This window comes from Lontra canadensis, unplaced genomic scaffold (assembly GCF_010015895.1).
Source record: "Lontra canadensis isolate GAN:19392208 unplaced genomic scaffold, GSC_riverotter_1.0 scaffold41, whole genome shotgun sequence".
Taxonomy (NCBI): Eukaryota; Metazoa; Chordata; class Mammalia; order Carnivora; family Mustelidae; genus Lontra; species Lontra canadensis.
In genome coordinates this window covers 13,648,358-13,670,744 of record NW_022631035.1, presented here as the reverse complement: position 1 = coordinate 13,670,744, position 22,387 = coordinate 13,648,358, and the positions used below count along the sequence as shown (strand labels likewise).

Sequence of the window (22,387 nt, the reverse complement as noted above, 5' to 3'; positions counted from 1 at the left end):
GATTTTTTGACCATGAATTTATAATTTTCCCCTTACGTAATATCATTTATTGTATCACATAAAAATGACCGTGCTCTCCGATAAGACTTTATGTCAAAATATAGCTTGAAATAATATACATTTACTTCTTTTCTTCTGAAGATTTCTTTAAATTTTTAAACAATCTTTACACCCAACACAGGGCTTGAACCCACAACCCCAAGATCAAGAGAGACACTTTTCACTGGGCCAGCCAGGCTCCCCAATATACATTTACTTCTAAAGAAATCTGAAAGTAGATGTATTTTTTTTTTTAAGATTTTATTTATTTGACAGAGTGCATGGGTGGGGGAAGATGTAGAGATAGAAGGTAAGCTGATTCCCCACTGAGGAGGGAGCCCAACCAGGGGCTCGATCCCAGGACTCCAAGATCACAACCCCAGCTGAAGACAGACACTCAACCAATGAGCCACCCAGGTGCCCTGAAAGTAGATGTATTTCTAAAAAGATTCTGGATACATTTCTAAAGAAATTCTAGGGGTGCCTGGGTGGCTCAGTCAGTAAAGCATCTGCTTGCAGCTCAGGTCATGATCCCAGGGTCCTGGGATGGAGTTAAAAGCAAGCTGTTGTAGCTTAGAAATTTTACTAAAGATAAAGGACATTTTATCAGACATCTAGGTTGAGTTCAGTGAGTTGAGTGTCCAACTCCTGATTTCCCCTCAGTTCACAATCTTAGGGTTGTGAGATCAAACCCTACGTCAGGCTCCATACTCAGCAGGGAGACTGCTTGAGATTCTATTCCTCTTCCTTTGCCCCTCCCCCCACTTGCACATGTGTTCTCTCTCTAAAATCAATAAATAAATCTTACCAAAAAATAAAGATAAATGATATTTTGCAATAATAAAGTTAATTCAACAAGAAATATAAAGACTATGTGCACCTAATTAGAAAGCCTCAAAGTATATAATGCAAAAACTGAAAAAAATTTAAGAGAAAAAGGCAACTCCACAGTAAACTGAAGTAATTTTAAAGTATCTTACAGAGAAGGAAGAAAGAGGAAAAAAAAATAGCAAGGATAGAGATTTGAACAACACAATTCAAAACCTTGATCTGACTGCCCAATATTGTACCCAACAACTAAAAATACATATTGATAAATAAGACATTTATCAATATTAACCATATATGGAACCATAAAACCTCAACAAGTACTCTGACTGCAGTAGGTTAAGCTAAAAATCAATAGCAAAAAAATGATAACCAGAATGGGTTAAAAAGAAAACTATCAGAAAACATTTTAAACTGAATGACAAAGACAATATATAAGTTTGCAGGATGCAGCTATGGCAGTACATAAAGGGAAAATCATAGCCTTGACAGACTAGAAAAAATAAAAACTAAAAATTATCAAAGCATCCATCTTAAGGAGGCAGAGGAGAAATAATATTGCATCTAAATACTCTTTTGGAGGCGCTCTATTTTTAATACAACCAAAAACAATGATAAAAATTAAAAATTTTAGGGGCACATGGGTGGCTCAGTCATTAAATGTCTGCCATTGGATCAGGTCATGATCTCAGGGTCCTGGGATCAAGCCCCACATCGGGCTCTCTACTCAGCAAGAAGCCTGCTTTCCCCTCTCTCTCTGCCTACTTGTGATCTCTATCTGTCAAATAAATAAATAAAATCTTAAAAAAAAAAATCAGGGATAACTTGGTGGCTCAGTCATTAAACGTCTGCCTTTGGCTCAGGTCATGATCCCAGGGTCCTGGGATCAAGTCCCACATCAGGCTCCTTGCTCAGCAGGGAGCCTGCTTTTTCCTCTGCCTGCTGTTCTCCCTGCTTGCGCTCGTTCTCTTGTTCTCTCTCTCTCTCTCTCTCTGACAAATAAATAAGTAAATTTAAAAAATCAATGTAAGGGGGTGCCTGGGTGGCTCAGTGGGTTAAGGCCTCTGCCTTCAGCTCGGGTCATGATCCCAGAGTTCTGGGATCAAGCCCCACATTGGGCTCTCGCTCAGTGGGAGCCTGCTTCCTCCTCTCTCTCTGCCTAGTTGTGATCTCTCTTTGTAAAATAAATAAATGAAATCTTAAAAAAAAAAAAAATTCAATGTAAGTACTTCTGCTTCCAGAAGGAGTAGAGGGACTGGAATTAACCCTCTGTCATGAAAACAACCACAAACGAAAAATACCACAAAAGAGAAAACAAAGGGGCGCCTGGGTGGCTCAGTGGGTTAAGCCTCTGCCTTCGGCTCAGGTCATGATCTCAGGGTCCTGGGATCGAGCCCCGCATCGGGCTCTCTGCTCGGCGGGGAGCCTGCTTCCTCCTCTTTCTCTGCCTGCCTCTCTGCCTGCTTGTGATCTCTGTCTGTCAAATAAATAAATAAAATCTTTAAAAACAAAAAAAAAAAGAGAAAACAAAGGAACTGACAGGTAGTTTACAAAAAAAGGTAGCCAAATGGCCTGTGTATACATATATTTAACAAATATGTGCATATACACACAACATACACACACACACACACACACACACACACACACACACACACACAAAAGCTCAACATCCTCAGTTACAAGTTCAAGCCAGATACCCTATAATGCCATCAGAATGACTAAAATAAAGGGAGAAAAAACCGAATGACACTAATGATACCAAGTGCTGGCAAGGATGCAGAGGAGCAAGAACTTTCACAGACCACTGATGAAGTATATGTAAACTTGTATAACCAACTCTAGAAAGCTACCCATTTCTATTAAGATGAGCATGTACAACCTGAATGACCCAGGAAATCCACAGCTAGACTTATACCTCCAGAAAGGCACATATAGGAGCATAAAAAACATGTAAAAGAATATTCACTGTAGCATTATTGCACAATGGTCCCCAAATGGGAAACCATTCAAATGCTTATCAACACAGAAAATGAGTAATTATAATTAATTAGGAATTGGTCACTATATATCTCTGTAATAGAATATCATACTGCAATAAAACAGAATGTCCTACTATTACAAGCAACATCTGGATGGCTCTCATATATTGTTGAGGTAAAAAAAAACTGGACATCAAAAAGTACATACTGTTTGATACCATTTATGATCTTTTTTAAAGGCAATCCTAACTGACTGTTGTAGAAGTCAAGACAGTAAATGCTTTTGTGGGGATGGGCACAGTGGTGGCTAGGGGGGACATGATGTGGTTACAGAGGTATGTTTTATCAAACTGTTTATTTAATACCTACGCACTTTACCTTGTTATATTTTAATGAAAAAGTTTACCAAAAAAATCTTTCCATAGAAAACAACCTTCCAATCTGACAGTCTTCTATTGATAAGCCTGAGTCATTAAATCAGGTGTCTGAATACATTCTGGAGGTTTGGGAAAGAAAGCCAATGAGATGCTTTCTATCACAGTTATTGTTTCTCATCTACCCCGAATAACCCCCTTCTCCAGTTCTTGTAACACCACATCTCATCTATTGCCCACAGGATACCACAAAGCACCCAGCACACTGCCAGGCACCTGGCACTCAATAAATACTTGCTGAATAAATGAGCACATGGAGAAAGAGACAGAAACAGAAGGAAGCAGAGAGTCTTCTATGTAACTACGTTACGGTCTTCCATGAGGATCAGGACTCTACCATTAGGCCCATCTACTGCCCACTAGAAAAGAGAATCCTCAAGGGCCTTAACTTTGTCTATTTTGGTCACTGATACATTCCCACTAGTGTTGTAAATTTTAAAGTCAGGGATCTACTAAAATGTTTGTCTACTTTAAATGTACCAAACTCCTCTTTAAAAACTGGTGTGGTGTGTTTAATATACGTCTTTAAAAATGCTTTTCACATTGTTTTGGAAACAAGTATGAGACTACCAGGTTTTTAGATTTAGTTTCATTTTCTAGTCTAGTCAAGGAGAGAGCTGTGATTTACTAAATGGTCAGGTTTTGAATTTATAGCCTCTTCAGCTCTCTGGCGCTCTGATCCTGCTAATGAACCCAATCGATTCCAATTACAGGAACAGACAATTGCTATTTGCTCCCACTTCTTATTCAGGATCTCATCTAAATCGATTTTTTGTGACCTACACATGAAAAAACCAACTGAACGCAAAGTTTAAATACTACTACTGAAAAAACCAATTGAACGCAAAGTTTAAACACGAAGTTTAAATACTATTACTGAACCTTAAATGTATAATTCAACTCACCCACTTTGTTATTTTTTACTCTCTAGGCCTTCTCCCTCTTTCAAAGCCTTGACTGTATACAGTAATAACAACAACATCCAGCATTTACTGAGCAATCAACACGTCAGGTACTACCCTAACTCCTGTAGATATAGTATTTCATCCGGCATCCCTTAAAAGTATACCAAGATAAGAGTTTCTCCGTTAAACCATTCTGGTAGCAAAACAACAAATGTCTCAGAGACATTAATAAACTGGTAATAAATAATGTAAAAGCAAATGTCTGCTAAAATCTGTGCACAGCTGTTACTCTACTGTGTTTGGTTTAAGAACCAAACAACTTACCAGTATATAAACCTACTAGTAAGAATAAGGTTTACAGTAACTATCAATCTAAAAGCATAAAGAATATTTTAATAAGTATATACTAAGGATGTAATCATAATTCCAATAAAAATGAAATTCTCTTCACAATTTTGGGAGCCTAGTACTCTGCTTCCAAATTCTGACTCATAAAGATATTAAGTCATAATACTGTAATATTTTAATTGGACAGGACCTAGAGATCTAACCACAGAATTATAGATCTCTGATTCTCCGGTCCATTCACTAAAGGACTTGTGCTGAAATCATCTCTAATAGATCAGGTAGATATCAACATTACTTATTCCTTCATGAAATGAAATTATCTCTGATAGGTATTTACTAAATGAATCTAGTAAAAGGGAATTTATTACTTCTATTTTCTAAACAGCTGTAATTTAAAGTGGTTAATATTTACTCATAATATTCCTATTATTTCTACTTATTTGACTTAATATCCTACATCTCAAAGAGAAGTCTAAACCCCCAGCCAACTTCTCAGTGGACAATTACAATATTTTCAATCTAGCTTGCTCTTGATACCAAGTCTATTCTTTTCTAGGCTCAAAATTTTGTTTTATTTCACCAGTTAGCACCGTTTCCAGACTTTTCTTCATCTTAATCAACAATCTCTCATTAGGATAAAATATGGTGACCTTATTATTGTGATTCTTTTGGACCCTACACATACATCTCTGCATGTAACCTAATGTCACATTTGTTACTAATCTAATGTTACTGGTGTTTTCAGCAATAGTTCACGGTTTATAAGCACTCAGTTGAAAGCAATCACACGAGAACTGTTAATCATCAAAATCCTTCAAATTACAAAACAGGGACATTGAGACCTTGCAAGATTAAATACGACATTAACTTAATGGCAGAAGCGGATCTAGAATCAAGCCTTCCAACTGTTAACTAATGCTGTCGTTCTTCCCAACACATCAGAATCCTACACCCAAGAGCAATGACAGTACGACAAGTTGGAAAATACATGATATTCTTATAATATATAGAAAAAAATCATTAAGGACTTCCAGCAAGGTATTAGCTACGATTCTTAATTTGTGGTGGGATTAACAGTGTTTATTTTGTTTTGCTCACCTAAATTTTCTAGTTTCCTTTTTAAAAAATACATATAGCTCTAATAATAAAAATTATTTTTCATTAAAAAAAGGCACAAGGAAAGGCATAATGACATTCTTTGCGTGTGATATAACTTACTTCAAGTATAATTTTAATTTTAAAAAGCTTAAAATATGGACTATTGATTAACAACATTTTCAATGTCAAAATATATCTTGTAAAAAATGTTTTGTGACGATGGTTTTCTATCATAACATGGTTTGAAATGTTTAAAAAACTACACAAGCACATGCAAACAAATTAATTTGTTAGTACATACAGAATTGGAATGGTCAAATCATTCAACACGGAGCCGTTAGTATGTAAGTATGTAAAACCAAAATATCTGCCACTATGATCTGATGATAAAATATACAAATAAGTCTATTAGTCAAAACCAGCTAAATGAACTTTAAAAAGCATGAAGATTATGATGAGTTTCAAGCACTAACTGCAAGAACATGTGTCAAACTCCAAATGTTAGGTGACAATTTAGCAATCAGGGATGGCACTTAATGTAAGCAAGCAGCATGAATGAGCACATACTTTAAAATTTCAGGTGACATTCAGCTTTTACTACAAAAGGGAACGATTCCCCCCATTACAGAGGCATTGATACACTGCCCTCTGTACCTGGCACATCCTGGGGGAGCTCAGATGCCACCTTCTTCTCTGCCATGTTGCTGCTATCATGGGTTTCTGAGAGACACCCCACGGGACTCCTCCCTTCAGAGGGACTAGTCTCTTCTGAAGAAGCATTTGTTGTGTTGTCGCCAAGATTTGCTGACACAGAGTTACCTTTATCCCCAACTTCTGTTGGCTCTACAGTAAAATGCACAACAAAACTTTAAAGATATCCTTTAAAATTGCTTTAGGACAAATGGCCACATTCAATCAACTACTAAAAATGAATGATCACCAAGAAAACATGCTTTTATTCGATGGCCATTTTGAAGCAATTAGATTCTGGGATACTTCTGCAGTAAGTAATCCAAAGACTATTTACGAATATTTAAAATATTAAGAATGTTTAATTAATATAAAAATGAACATATCACATACAAAAGTGCATATTCTGCTATAAAAATAGGGATTTTTCACCAACAAATCTCATAGGAAAATGGCACCTTTTTAGGAAGTATAAACAGAGATATATATTATAACCAATCCACCAATATGTAAAACTCATTACAATGATTATACATGTTACAAGGGGAAATGATATCCTACTTTCTTTAGAAATATAAATTTAATTAAGTGTTAGTAATAAAAAGAGATTCAATTTCATTTTGAAAGTAATACTGAAGTTTTCATATATAACACTGATTAAATATCACTTTCTAGCCAAGTAATTTTTTTACCCTCAGATTTTCCTTGCTCAGGATCATCATCCGCCGTTTTGTCGTCACTGTCTTTTTCAAGGGACTGGTCTTCAAACTCCTCTCTACTTTTCTCAACATCTTTGGAGTTATTATTCTCAGTCTCATTCTTGTCCTTTTCTACTTCTTCTGGGCTTTTAACAATATCAATATCTCCTTTTTTGGCTCTTATGGATTCCAAAATTTCTTCTGTAATAAAAAACAAAAAGTTTTGCTTCCATATATACCAAATATAAAAGTACTACAGATGCCACTTAAGAGTTTCAATATAAGTTATTAAAATTAAACATGTTAAAACATTAGAACTATGAAATAAGGATAAAGATTACCAATACAATGTCAATGCTTATAGAACCCAACCAATTTGGTTATCTTCATTTCTAGAAAATATATGGTAATTACAACTACTTTCTTTTTTCAAAAAAGAAAATCAGTCTAACCTTTGAAGCTGACATGATAGAGATTACTGTCATCTCTTCTACCGTATGAGGAAAACTGTAAGCTGCACAGACCCAGAGTCCAGGCAGTGTCGTACAGTGGTCAAAACCAAGGTACCCATGACCCAGTGCACATCTGACTTGAACTAGCTGTTTAGGCTTACAGTCGCCAAGCTATCTAACCTTCAGGCTCTACTGCAAAATGAGAAAACAAAGTCCCATTTGGAAAAAACATTTCTCTCTGAAGTCCCGAAACTGTTTTGAAAGTCAATATATCCCTAAGGGCTCTAATCCTCTTTCAGTTTGGGTAGAATGATATTATAACATGATGTAGACCACAAGTATATTGGCAAAGACTCTCAGGTATTAATGATATTCTTTGGATTATGATTCAATACTATCATTTTCTATTTTGTTCCTCAAGTTTATTCCAGCTTTGGCCACTGGGAGCTGGAATAAACTTCGTTCATTCATTAAAGCATTTCCTTACTTTCTAGTACGACAAGACGCTCCAAGCTCACCTTGTATTTTCCCTGCCCCAACCCTAGAATCCATGATCTCTTGGTTCTTTTTTTACTGGAGAATGATATTCAGAAGACATGATCTGGGCTAAGGTGTAATTGTTACTATTACAGTGTCACTATTTCGATACTCAGCCACAGCTAGGAAATGTTATGTAGATGCATACTAAACAATGTATGTCATACATCTATATTTTTTCTCTATCTTTGTGCAGTGGTTTGTGTGGTCCATTCAAGCATTGCCCTGTTGCTTCTCTATAACTTCTAACAAGAGAAACCTTGTTCTCATTATCTATAATATATCTATTTATTTGGTCAACTCTAGTATACACAGTAATTTCAGAACTGCTAAACTGTACCCCCATGAGAAATAAAATTACCAACTAGAGTACAGTGTTTGTGAACAAGAAGAAACATTTTTTAATGCCACGTAACATGGTATTTTTTTAAATTTTTGAATTTCCTTGTTTACATTTCCTTTGTTTAAATCTTCTGTACCTGCATTTTCATCCATGCTTCTTAAATGGTAGGTATCTAGAATGTTTCCTAGGATTAAAAAAAACCCTAAAAAGTCATCACTGGAAAACACTGATCTTTCTGGTAAAATGATGACAGCTGAGCTGGCTGAAGTTAACTCCTCACACTCTCTATCACCTTCTCTATTCCGAATTCCTAAAAGAATTCAGAGCCAATCAATATATGAACATCTAAGATAGGTACAGGACAATTTCATATGGAAGAAATTCCAACTGGCATGTTTTCTGTCTTCCTCATCATCCAAGTCTTCTCAGGATCTTTTTGACCTATCTCTTTGTATCCCTTTACCTACCACTTTCAGTTCAATTCACCATAGCTGTGATTACTCTTGCTAATAAGTACACTAAACTTATCAATGGAAGTATCTCATTTTTTTTAAAGAACTTTTTATTTAGAAGTCTAGTTTCCAATCACTTGCTCTTCTTAGAGCCATATTATTTCTCTTTCAAGCATAGCTGCACCCTGATTTTCAACTGACAGCTCTTCTTTCTCCTTTTTTCAAGGAATCTTTAAGCCCAATGGGGGCTTGAACTCACGACCCTGAGATCAAGAGTCACCAGCTCTACCAACTGAGCCAGCCAGGCGTCCCCAACTGCTAGCTTTTCTTCACCTAACTAGCTCAAGTTCCTCCCAACTTTCCTAGTGCCATTTAATGAGAATAAAACAACATAAAAAACAAGACAAAACAAAACAAAACAAAAACAACTACTACCAGGGTAAGTGGGTGGCGCAGTCAGCCAGTTAAGCATATGACTCTTGATTTCAGCTCAGGTCATGATCTCAGGGTCGTGAGATTAAGCCCTATGTGGGGTTCTGTGCTGGGCATGGAACCTGCTTAAGATTCTCTCTCTCCCTCTTTGTTTGCCCCTCCCCTCCGCTCTTTCTCTCTCTCTCTCTAAAACAAAATAAAAACCATCTCTACCTAGAAAAATGTATTCCAAAAATAAACTTCCTTCAAAAACACCAAAATAAAGAATTATAAAATACAATTACCATAAAGGTATATGATAAAGCAAATATAGCAAACTATTTACAACTAAAAATATAAATTGTATAATCATGATGGACATACAGGTGTTTACCATTTTTTTGATGTTTCCACATATTTGAAAATTTTCATAAACTATTAGGAAAAAACAGAAAAGGAAAACTAAACTACCAAAGTAGAATTAAACCCTCCGAAAGTATACATATAAGTATATAAAAACCAAAGGGCTTGGGGTACCTGGGTGGATCAGTGGGTTAAAGCCTCTGCCTTCGGTTCAGGTCATGATCCCAGGGTCCTGGGATCGAGCCCCACGTCGGGCTCTCTGCCTACCTCTCTGCCTACTTGTGATCTCTGTCTGTCAAATAAATAAAATCTTTAAAAAAATAAAAAATAATAAAAAAAAATTGGGCGCCTGGGTGGCTCAGTGGGTTAAGCCGCTGCCTTCGGCTCAGGTCATGATCTCAGGGTCCTGGGATCGAGTCCCGCATCGGGCTCTCTGCTCAGCAGGGAGCCTGCTTCTCTCTCTCTCTGCCTGCCTCTCTGTCTACTTGTGATCTCTGTCTGTCAAATAAATAAATAAAATCTTTAAAAAATAATAATAATAATAATAAAAATAAAAACCAAAGGGCTAAGCTTGAAAGGATTTATGCTATTTGCAAGGTTAAGAATGTCAAGTCATCAGAACACACTGTGATGCTGAAACTGATGTCATGATAATGCAAATTACTCCTGGCTATTTCAGAACCCAGTAGTTTCTGCTGTTTTCCTCTCATAAAATCCCAAATTAAAGAATACCACAAGAAATTATTCTAGGTTTTTACCTGGCCTGGATGTCCTAAATGGACTACCAGAGCTCAGATTTTGGTTCCCAGGGAGAGCAAATAAAGTTAACAGTGGCAGACCAGCGTTTTAATGGGGAATTCTTCTGTCTGAATGTTTAATTCACTGCCAGTACACACCCCTTACAAAGCTGTTGAGAGGATTAAAGACTTGTTCTAGTTGAACACCAAAGCAGGTACTCAAAAATGCCAGTTTTCAGGATGCTTGGGTGGCTCAGCTGGTTAAACGTCTACCTTCAGCTCAGGTCATGATCCCAAGGTCCTGGGATCAAGTCCCGCACCAGGCTTCTTACTCAGTGGGGAGCACAGATTATCCTTCTGCCTGCCACTCCCCATGCTTGTGCTCTCTCTCTGATAAAATCTTAAAAAAAAAAAAATCAGTTTTCTCTCCTCTTCCCCATCAATTTTCAATTCTTTTGAGTAAGAGGACCATGCTGGATGAACCTTAGCAAAGGAGGAGGAGAAGAGAAAAGAAAAAAAAAAAAAAAAAGTGTCACTTTTTGTCTAGATCTCCCCATGAAATAAATCCAAGCCACAGTCACTCTTACTTAAATGAACTCCACGCTGTATTAAGAGGGTAACTACAGGATCAAGACAGTCCCACAGCACATAAGCATTAGTCACCTGTCTTTTTTTTTTTTTTTTAACATTTTTTATTTATTTATTTGAGAGAGAGAGAGACAGTGAGAGAGAGCATGAGCAAGGAGAAGGTCAGAGGGAGAAGCAGACTCCCCATGGAGCTGGGAGCCTGATGCGGGGCTCGATCCCGGGACTCCAGGATCATGACCTGAGCTGAAGGCAGTGGCTTAACCAACTGAGCCACCCAGGCACCCCATTAGTCACCTGTCTTAAGAATATATTCTGACCTAATGCTCAAAGCTTTCTCTGCTGTTCCTGATTACATAAAAAAGTTTAATTTTTTTTTTTAAAGATTTTATTTATTGTCAGAGAGAGAGGGAGAGAGAGCGAGCACAGGCAGACAGAATGGCAGGCAGAGGCAGAGGGAGAAGCAGGCTCCCTGCCGAGCAACGAGCCCGATGTGGGACTTGATCCCAGGACGTTGGGATCATGACCTGAGCCAAAGGCAGCTGCTTAACCAACTGAGCCACCCAGGCGTCCCCAAAAACTTTAATTTTTAAAAGTACATTATATACTGGGTGCCTGGGTGGCTCAGCTGGTTGAGCACCTGACTCTAGGTTTCAGCTTTAGGTCATGATCTCAGAGTCGTGGGACTGATCAAGCCCCCATCAGGCTCTACACTCAGTGGGGAATCTGCTTGAGATTGTTTCTCCTCCTTCTGCCTCTCTCTCCCCCTAAAAATAAATAAACCGTATCTTTAAAAAACAAAAATAAAACAAAAAAAAATGCTCATTGTAGGAAATTTGAAAAATATAAATAGGATACCAACTATAATCCTACTATGCTAATTGGTTATTTTTTTTTTTTACAAAAGCTGGTGTATTTACCGCGTTGTTTATTTAGAGAAAGAGAATTTAAGTACTTCAAAGACCCAGGTACTGTTCTGGCATGGTACCTTATGTAATTCTCCAAATCTTCAATCTTCTATCACATGATAATCTAATTCTTCTATATTGGGCATTTCTAGTTTTTCACATTCCCCTGTATCAGACCACTAAACATTTTGATCACCAATTCCTATTTTGGTTTTGCTCTTTACTTAAGATGATACTGGGGTGCATGAGTGCCTCAGCTGGTGGAGCGCCTGACTTCGGCTTAGGTCATGACCTCAGGGTCCTGGGATGGAGCCCCATGTCAGACTCTGCACATCAGGCTCTGTGCTTAGCGGGAGGTCTACTTGTCCCTCTCCCTTTGCCCTTTCCCCTGCTCAAGTGTACCTCCTGGTCTCATCTCTCATAAGTAAATAAATCTTGAAAAAAAAAAAGATGATACCATCTCTACAATTTTGTACATAGGCAAGCTCACTCTAGAAAATATTTCTAATTCAACATACTTGATAAAAACATACATAATACTACCTTTTAGGAGACTGGACATAGTTCTTTATTATTGTACTAAAAGCTGGGGATGCAAGAAAGTAAAAATGGATTTGTCAATTTTAATGCCATGATTCATGAAAGAAAACCAAGAGGAAAGTAACCTGTCTAAAATTAATAAACTTCCTATTATCTGATCTATACCATGGAGAAAAAGAAATCAGAAGGGGATACAAACTCCCCCCAAAATTCTAACAACTAAAATTATCTGATAAAAATGTTACCTATTTTTCTCAACATATCTAAGAGAAAAATAATTCCAACAACCAGATATGAAGAAACACAACTCTTGGTAATTAGTCTGCTAGCTTCTGAAGATGAAGTCATGTGTATGCCACGGTAGTTATACAGGACAGTATGACTATAGTCCTCAAAAAAACACGGGTGAATTCAAGTGAATGCTGATGTAGAGTATGTGAGAACAAGCTGGGAAATAGCTTAACTAAATATATTTATTAAGTATAGACATTCTATTTTAAGCAAAATGGAGAATGGGGAAATTTTTTCAGTAAATGGAGACTCGAGGACATTAAAAGGATTGTACGTATAGCAGATAATGTATACAGAAAAGCAAAACCAGGCAGTTCAAGTGTACTTTCAGAGTCTTACCTAATTATTTTACCTAAGATTGAAAGAAAACACAGGTGATACTTATTAAACATAAAAAAGTGGGAAAAAAGTGAAACTGGAGATTACGAAGGAAGTTCACTTTTCATTCTACACCTTTTTGTACTATTTAAACTTTCTTAAAAAAATATTTATTCTGTTACATTGAAATTAAATTTTAAAAAATCATATCTATTTTTTTAGAAAGCAAAAAGTTGAGCAACAAAGTAAATCAGGTGCTACTGAAATATAATCCAAAGTATAAAATAGATATCCATGAGTCCACACTGATATAAATAAATAAACGAGGAGAACAGACAAATCTCCTTTGCAGAAAAGTCCCAAATAATTTGTGTAGATAGCTGCTACCCCGGAGTGGAGCCTAAACCCTCCCCACCTGAGTGCAGGCAGTGCACAGTGACTTTCTTCCGAAAAGCACAGCACCGGTGGGAGCAGTAATCTTACAGGGCAGAAACTCAACAAATGCCACCTGAACCAGATGAAAATCATCAGTGACAAGTCACGTGATGGCAAGTAGTACTGATAGGAGGAGAGTGGTGTGGTCTTCCTTCCAGAATCTGTATCTCAGTTCTGAGAAGGACATGAGACAAATCCATTTGCGGGCCTTCTATTAAATACCTGGCCAGTACTCCTCAAAACCGTCAAAGTCCTCAAAAATATGAAAAGTTTGAGAGTATGTGACAGTCTAGAGGAACCTAAACAGACATAAGTAAATACAATGTGGTAGCCTGGATGGGATCGTGAGACAGAGAAAGGTTACCAGTAAAAATAAGAAAATCAGAATAAAGTACAGATTAAGGTATCATAATGTATCAATATAGGTTCACTACTTATGACAGATGTGCCACACCAATGTAAGATGCTAGTAATAGGGGAAAGCTGGTGCAGGGAATCTGGAACCCTCTGTACTACCTCAGCAACCTTTCTGTAACTATAAAACTATTCCAAAATTGAAAGTTTTATTTAAAAAAAAAAAAGCAAAGACTATCTTTTAAAAGAATACTCTTTCTCATAATTAAAAGTAGGATTCGCGGGATGCCTGGGTCGCTCAGTAGGTTGAGCATCTGCCTTTGGCTTGGGTCACCATCCCAGAGTCCCCAGACTGAGCCCTGAGTCTGGCTCCCTGCTCAGTGGGGAGCCTGCTTCTCCATCTCTGCCCCTCATCCCACTCGTGCTCTCTCCCTCTCTAATAAATAAATAGTTTAAATAAATAAATAAATAGAAGTAGGATTCTCAATAAGATACCTGAATTAAAGAAAAAAAAAATTTTAGTAATGACCAAGGCAAGATATTAAAGGCTAAAATGCATAAAATCCCTAATTTATGTTGGGATGAACAAGATTCCTTAGGAAAAGGAAAATAGAGAACTGAAGTGCCTGGGTGGCTCAGTCAGTTAAATGGCTGTCTTCGCTCAGGTCATCATCCCAGGGTCCTGGGACCGAGCCTCATATCGGGTTCCCTGCTTAGCCGGGGGTCTGCTTCTCCCTGTCCCTCTGCTGCTCCCCTGCTTGTGCTTTCCTGCTCACTCTCTCAAATAAATAAGATATTTAAAAAGAAAAAACAGAGAATTAAAATATATATAACTTGAAATTTTAATAATTTCAAGTTTTACAGTGATTTCATAGCAAGAGTTAATCCTAAATTTATTAACAAGCAAATTGAGAAAATTTCCCTCTCACCATTAGCTGCCGCCAGAAAGGATTTGTTACTGCCCCGAGCCTTATTGGTCAAGTCTTCAGTTATGTCCATGTGCCGGTGGATTTCTTCCCGCATTTCTTCCAGAATTTTGCAAAGTTCTGCTTCCCAGTAATCTTTATCTAGACAGTCAATTAATTCTGCAAGTTGGACCTTTGTGCTGTAGTACCAAATTTTCTTCTCATTCTCATTTTCTGTATCTTCTTCTCTGTTTAAAAGAAGTACAAAAACACTCTCTGTGTTAGACATAACGGCACTGATCTGACAACTGCCATCTATCCAGTGAAGGTTAAAATATGTAACACAAAGTCTGCCCACTACAGCTCAGAATATTTGCTTACAAGAAATCCCCTCAAGTCTCATTCAAACTCAAGTTACTTTTACTTTAATTGAGCAAGCTCTAATTATTTTGATTTCCTAGCCCACAGTAGCTTAAGATAAAACAATCTGTGAGAAATAGTGGAGAGAGAGGATGGAGAGCCTGGGTCGCTCAGTCGGTTGAGCATCCAACTCTTGATTTCATCTCAGGTCATGGTCTTAGGGTCCTGGGATCGAGCCCAGCATCGGGCTCTCTGCTCAGCAGGGAATCTGCTTCCCGCCCCCCCACCGCCCTCTGCCTGCCTCTCTGCCTACTTATAATCTCTCTCTCTCTGTGTCAAATAAATAAAATCTTGAAAGAAAGAAAGAAAGAAAAGAAAAGAAAGGTAGGTAGATAGATATCTAGAAACATACAGTAACAGGACCTCACACTTCAGAGTGTGTAAGTACTTGCTGGAAGACAGTCTTACTTATACGTCAGTTGACTTTAAGATCATCACTGAACCACATGAATAGAATCTGAACCAGAAATATTTAAGTTATGGTCAGTGCATGGCAGGAACAGAGCAGGCTGACATTACAATCCAGTTTATAACATTTCCATCAACATGATATACATGCTCTGCTAAATTCTGGTCCTTGAAGGAGTCAACTCTGTGAGTGATAATGTCTCCTCTCTCTTCCTTTTTTTTTTTTTTTTTTTAAGATTTTATTTATTTATTTGAGAGAGAGACAGTGGGAGAGAGCATGAGCGAGGAGAAGGTCAGAGGGAGAAGCAGACTCCCCATGGAGCTGGGAGCCCGATGCGGGACTCGATCCCGGGACTCCGAGATCATGACCTGAGCTGAAAGCAGTCGTCCAACCAACTGAGCCACCCAGGCGTCCCTCTCTCTCTTCCTTTCTTATGGACAAAGTTCAAATTGGAGAGAAGAGCAACTTCCTGTCCCGCCTGCATCTCTCCAAAGGTCCCAATCACTTGTAATGTAGCTGTAGATGTCAACTAAAAACACCAGGTAAATGCATGTCTAGGACCAGACTTTCAGAAATACGTGTGACAGTATTTCTTCTCACATTCAAAAGGAATTCAGGAGCATGTGTGAGTTACCTGATGAGAGAGTCTAACTTTCCTGTCTATTCAATAGCAAACTCACAGAGCTGAAAGAACGGGGCTTTAAGAAAGACCTGGTTTCAGGGGCGCCTGGGTGGCTCAGTCCTTAAGCGTCTGCCTTCCACACAGGTCCCAGAACCCTGGGATGGAGCCCTGCAACAGGCTCGCTCAGCAGGAAGCCTGCCTCTCCCTCTCCCATTCCCCATTTGTGTTCCCTTTCTCCCGTGTCTATCTCTGTCAAATAAATAAATAAAAACAGAAAGAAAGAAAGAAAGAAAGAAAGAAAGAAAGAAAGAAAGAAAGAAAGAAAGAAAGAAGAAAGAAAAGAAAAAGAAAAAAGAAAAACCTGGCTTTAAAATGGCTTTAAAATACTCAGGCATTTATAAGATATGCAAATGTGGACAAGACACAACTCTCTGGGTTTCTGAGCCATTTTATTTACCCTGCTGATAAAATGGGGATAATTATAACTCCTTAAGGGCCACTGTAAGAATTAAAGGTATTATAATAAGGCACAGATTGTAAAAAAATAAAATAAAATAAGGTATAGATTGTAGCACCCAGGCACATTGTTAGTAATCAATAAAAATAAAATATTGTTACAATTACAGTAGTAAGTAAATAAAAATGGAGCAGAATTCCAAGAATGAGTCACTCAGTAATTCTGAAGAAAGGAGGGACATATTAAGTCATGGATAAACAAATGGATATCAAAATTATCAAAAATGAAAAAAAAAGGATTAATGAATGTTATCTCACTTTGCTGTTTAAAAAAATTTTTTTTTATTTATTTAAGTAATCTCTACCCCCAAGGTGGGGCTCAAACTCAATCTCAAGATGTCGCACGCACTCCCAAACTAGCCCCTCATTTTCTGCTTTCAAATCAGCATCTGCTGACATATGAAATTAGCATATTGTCCTATCAGAAGCTTTCTAAAAAAACTGCTGAAAATCATTTTTTTAAAAATCTGCTTTCAATTTCTCTAATTGGTATTTCTGACTTCTTATGACTGAGTGATGACAGCAGTCTTATTCCAATTTACAGTGTTAAAGATGTCAGAGTCCTCTAATCAAAAAGACTAATAAAATACTTTTAAAAGGCAATACTGTATCAAAAATGTAATTAAGTGATAATATCAAATCAGAAAGTACTTAAGTGAGCTTTGGCTGAGTGTAAGAGTTATAGGACAGCCCGATTATTTTCTAAAAAATTAATTTAAGGATTCAGTTGTTATAAAGATGTTGAATTCTTTCTTTTACTATTTCCTTTCTCCTTTTTACTCAGGAAAATCTACCAAATTTCAATGAAACAAGAAAAACATTCTTGGGGTAGAAAACATAACTTACAAGTGTAAGATTTCAACATGAAAATGAGATGGTATGGGAACGAACTTAATTAAATGGACCTTCTATCTTCTCAAGTAACTCACTACTATTGAAAGGGTTCCTAATATAGCTGACTTAATCCATACTGTCACTTGCATAATTTCTATCTAAACAGAGAATACGGGTGCCTGGGTGGCTCAGTGAGTTAAGCCTCTGCCTTTGGCTCGGGTCGTGGCCTCAGGGTCCTGGGATCGAGGCCCGCATGAGGCTCTCTGCTCTGCAGAAAGCCTGCTTCTCCCTCTCTCTCTGCCTGCCTCTCTGCTTACTTGTGATCTCTGTCAAATAAGTAAAATCTTTAAAAATAAACAAATAAAGAATACTTAATTTTAATTATTTTTTTTAAAGATTTTGCTTATTTACTTGAGAGAGGGGGAGAGAGTGAGCAAGTGAGAGAGCACAAGCCAGGGGGGTGAAGCAAAGGGAAAAGCAGATACCCTGCCCAGCAGGGAACCATGACCTAAGCCAAAGTCAGATGCCCAAGCAACTGAGCCACCCAGGCACCCCTTAATTTCAATTTTAATCTTAATTTTCATCTTAAAAGAGAACTCACTACTTCATATAGCAGAAAGCTCTTCCTTTTTTTTTTTTTTTTTTTAAAAAGGTCATGGGTTGTGAACTTCCAACCCTGAGGTCAAGACCTGAGATGAGATCAAGAGTCAGACCCTTAACCTACTGAGCTGCCCAGGCACCCTGGAAAGTGAGATAACACAAACCTAGTGTTTCTATCAATTAGTCCTGATTCTGCCTGCTGGAGTTATGTGAAATAAACTTAACACCTCCTCCACACACAATCCTTCAAATTGTTCACAACATCTACAATTTTACTCTCTCTTTTCAGGCCAAACATGCTCAAATACTTTAATCATTTCTTATAGCACATTTTCCAGTCTTCACAAATCTGATATTCTTCACCTCAATGTCCCTCTGTAAGTATGGCACCTGAAAACTATTTTTGATTCTGTTCAACATATACAACACTGACAATTTTTTTCTTCTTAAAGCTGTAGAAGGATAAATTTGTTAAAAGCATAAAGTAACAAAACAGAGTGAACAACAACTGCTGATGTTTTCAAAGAAAAGCTGGTTTTTTTCTTTTTTTTTTTTTTTTAAAGTAACATCTGTACCCAACATGGGATTCAAACTCATGACCCTGAGATCAAGAGTCTCATGCTCTAATGACTGAGCCAGTCAAGTACCCCATGAAAAGCTGTCCCAATCCTTATGGACTTAGGCACATTAACATAGTTTATATAATCAAAACTATTTGTTCTAATCATAAAAGTGACAAAAGCTTTCCTATACAAATATACACTGATTTATATATATATTTGGTTTGGGGTTAGAATGTGGTTTCTGTAGAAGCTCTGTTTCTATAGTGCCTACAATGTTCCTTCTGTACACCCAAACTGGACTGGCTTTCAGAAAGACACTAACCAGCTCAAAGGAACTCACAGATGGCAGGAGAAGACAGGTTGGAAAGAAAACGTTTGCCAAAAATATAATTAACAGCAAACATAAATATTAAAGGTCTCCATTTTAAAGTTTGTTTGGCTTTTATTCATGCAAGATAAGTAGGAAGTTAATGACTAACAGTAAATTTCAAATGTCATTAAAAAAAAAAAAAAACATAGAAACTTAAGAGTAAGGAACACTAGTAGTGGGTTGAATAGTATCCCTCCAAAATTCATGTCCACCTGAACCTCAGAATGTGACCTTATTTGGAAAAAGGGTCTTTGCAATTGTAACTAGCTGAAGATCTTAAAATAAAATCTGGTATCTTTGGGAAGCCTAAGTGGTTCAGCCAATTAAGCACTGGACTCAATTTCGGCTTGGGTCACGATCTCAGGGTCATGAGATCAAACACCGCAGAGTCTGCATGAGATTCTCTCTCTCCCTCTCCCTCTGCCCTTCCCCCTTCTTGGGCACACACACTCTCTCTAAAATAAATCCTTTAAAAAGAAAAAAAACAGAGGGGACAACTGGGTGGCTCAGTCAGTTAGGCATTCAACTCTTAATTTTGGTTCACATCATGATTTCAGGGTCATGAGATAGAGGCCCAAGTGGGGCTCTGTACTCAACAAGGAGTCTACTTGGGATTCTCTCTCCTCTCCTGGTACCCCTCCCCTCCTCTCCTCTCTCTCTCTCTCTATCTCAAATAAATAAATAAATAAAAGAAAAATAAATAAATCCTGGAGTGCCTGGGTGGCTCAGTCAGTTAAGCCTCTGTCTTCAGCTCTGGCCATGGTCTCAGGGTCCTGGGATCGAGCCCCACGTTGGGCTCTCTGCCTGGTGGGGAGTCTGCTTCTCCTTCTCCCGCTCTGTGAGTCTGCACATATGCTCTCTCTCTCAAATAAGTAAATAAAATCTTTTTAAAAAAGAAAGAAAATCCTTAAAAAAAAAAAAAAAAGAAAGAAATCAGGTATCCTTATAAGTGGAAGAGAGGACACAGAGAAACACACAGGAAAGGTGACGTGAAGGTGCAGGCAAACAGTCATGTGACCCATCTGTCTACAAGCCAAGAAATGTCAAGGATAGCCAGCGACCACTAGAGCTTGGAACAGTCTTCCTGAGAGTCTCCAGAAAGAACCAATCCTGCTGACACTGAGGTTTTAAACTTCTGGCCTTCAAAACGGTGAGAGAACAAATTCCTATTGTTTTTTAAGTGACTCCGTTTATGGTAGTTTGTTACGGCAGCCCTAGGAAACTCATATTTGGGTGTCAGGGAAATGGGAGTGCTGTTCTAACAAGTACCTAAGAATGTGAAAGTGGCTTTAGAACGAGGTCATGGGAAGAGGCTGGAAGAATCTGGAGGTACCGGAAAGAAAAGGCTCAGACCACCTCAAAGAGACAGAGGTAGGCAGAGATTGGAATTATGCTGCTAAGAAGCCGAGAAACACTTGGGCCACTAGAAGCTGGAAAAGACAAGAGCGGATTCTTTCCTAGAACCTCCAGAAGGAACATGGCCCCACTGATGCCTGGATTTTAGACTTCTAGCCTCCACAATTGTGAGAGAATAAGTTTCTACCACACTGTCCGTGGTCCTTTGTTACTGCAGCCACAAGAAACTAATGCAGGTTATCAATTTAGCAATGAAAGCAACAGCCAGGTCGGGCAGCCCGAGTGGGTTAGGACCATACATTCTGGAGCCAGAATCCCTGGGACTGAATCCTGACTCTGCTGCTTACTGCTAATTGTGCGGTGCTGAATAAATTATTTAACCTCCCTATGCCTCAACTTCTCCATCTGAATAATGGGGTTACACTACATATATCAAAATGCTATTGTGAGGATTAAGTAAATCCGAATACTTAAAGCACTTAAAACCGCGGCGGCACCTACGCCTACGGATGCAATACGCAGAGTTGCTATTATTTTCCTCATCTTATGAAGTATGTGATAATCTACCTTAAAACAAATAATTACAGGGCACCTGGGTGGCTCAGTCGGTTAAGTGTCTGCCTTGCCTCAGGTCCTGATCCCCGCCAGGGTCCCAGGATGGACCACACATCAGGCTCCCTGCTCAGCAGGGAGTCAGTCTACTTCTCTCTCTGCCCCCCCCCCCCCCCCCGTGTGCACTCACTCTCACACAAAAATAAACTCTTAAAAATAATAATAATAATTACAAGTGGGATGGGTGTTTTTGTTTTATTTTGTTTTGTTTTGTTTTAAAAAAAGGCGAAGTCTTTTAGGGTGCAAGAGGGAAAGAGGTTCAGAGAGAGAAGGCCCTAAGAAATGGCATACATAGGCCAGGATGTGAAGGATAAGTGAGCCAAAAAAGGTTCTGAATGTTTTAGTTTGGTTTTTACTTATTGTGTTTTGAGTGGTGGAAAGCAAGAGAATTAAATGTACATACAGAATTAGGGAACTGTGAACTTTCTGTTAAGAGCAAATGGAAGTAACTAGAAGGTTTTCCAACTTGAGGGAAAAAGAAACCGATCAAAATTGCTCCTTTAAAAAATCACCCAGAGGCGCCTGGGTGGCTCAGTCAGTTAAGCATCTGCCTTCAGCTCAAGTCACGATCCCGGGGTCCTGGGATCAAGGTCCGCAACAGGCTCTGCTCTCAGTGGGTCGTCTGAGTCTCCTTTTCACCTCCCCTACCCTGCTCATGCTTAAGCATACTCTCGCTCTCTCTTGCTCATAAATAAATAAAATCTTAAAAAATAAAAACAAATTTTTTTAAAAAAATCATCCAGCTATGCAAAAGAGACTAGAACTGGGGAATGGGGAGTTACATATAGACCAGTTTGGAGGCTACTAAAGTAGTCTAATCAAGATCATGCTGGCTTGTATTATAGCAAGGATAGTGAGAATGGAGAAAATCAGATTCAATACTTAAGAGGTAATGAAAAGATGGGGCGCCTTGGTGGCTCAGTAGGTTAAGCATCAGCCTTCAGCCCAGGTCACGATATCGGTGTCCTGGGATGGAGTTCCCAGGCTCCCTGCTCAGCAGGAAGCCTGCATCTCCCTCTCCCTCTGCAGCTCCCCCTGCTTGTGCTCTCTCTCTAAATAAATAAATAAATAAATAAATCTTTAAAATTAAAAAAAAAAAAAAAGAGGTAATGAAAAGGTATAACAAACAATACTGGACAAAAGCCTATCCCCGAGTGTCTTGCTTGAACAGGTGGTACGATGGTGGTCCCATTTACCATGATGGGATCCGTGGATGAAAGGTAGGTAAGGGGTGGAAGTGATGAGTTCAGTTTTGGACAAGTTGTATTTGAGCTGCCTGCTCTGTGAACATGTCCGGAGACTTGGATACAGAACTGGACATGGGCAGAAGACTTACGGATATAGGTTTGATGGCAACTAAGCCAGCAAGTAAATAGGTGGTTTACAGCTAGAAGGGGGAGGTACAGGTGCAAAGCAGCATAGGTTTAAGAAC

At 38.3% G+C, this 22,387-nt stretch overlaps 1 protein-coding gene across 1 annotated transcript in view; it reads right to left on the bottom strand.

Moving 5' to 3' along the window:
- The window catches only part of BPTF (bromodomain PHD finger transcription factor), a 156,291-nt gene that overhangs the window by 82,573 nt on the left and 51,331 nt on the right, over positions 1–22,387 (bottom strand). The window contains 3 exon segments of the mRNA XM_032870811.1: positions 6,289–6,477; positions 7,017–7,223; positions 14,678–14,901. Coding sequence (XP_032726702.1) covers positions 6,289–6,477; positions 7,017–7,223; positions 14,678–14,901 — 620 coding nt within the window.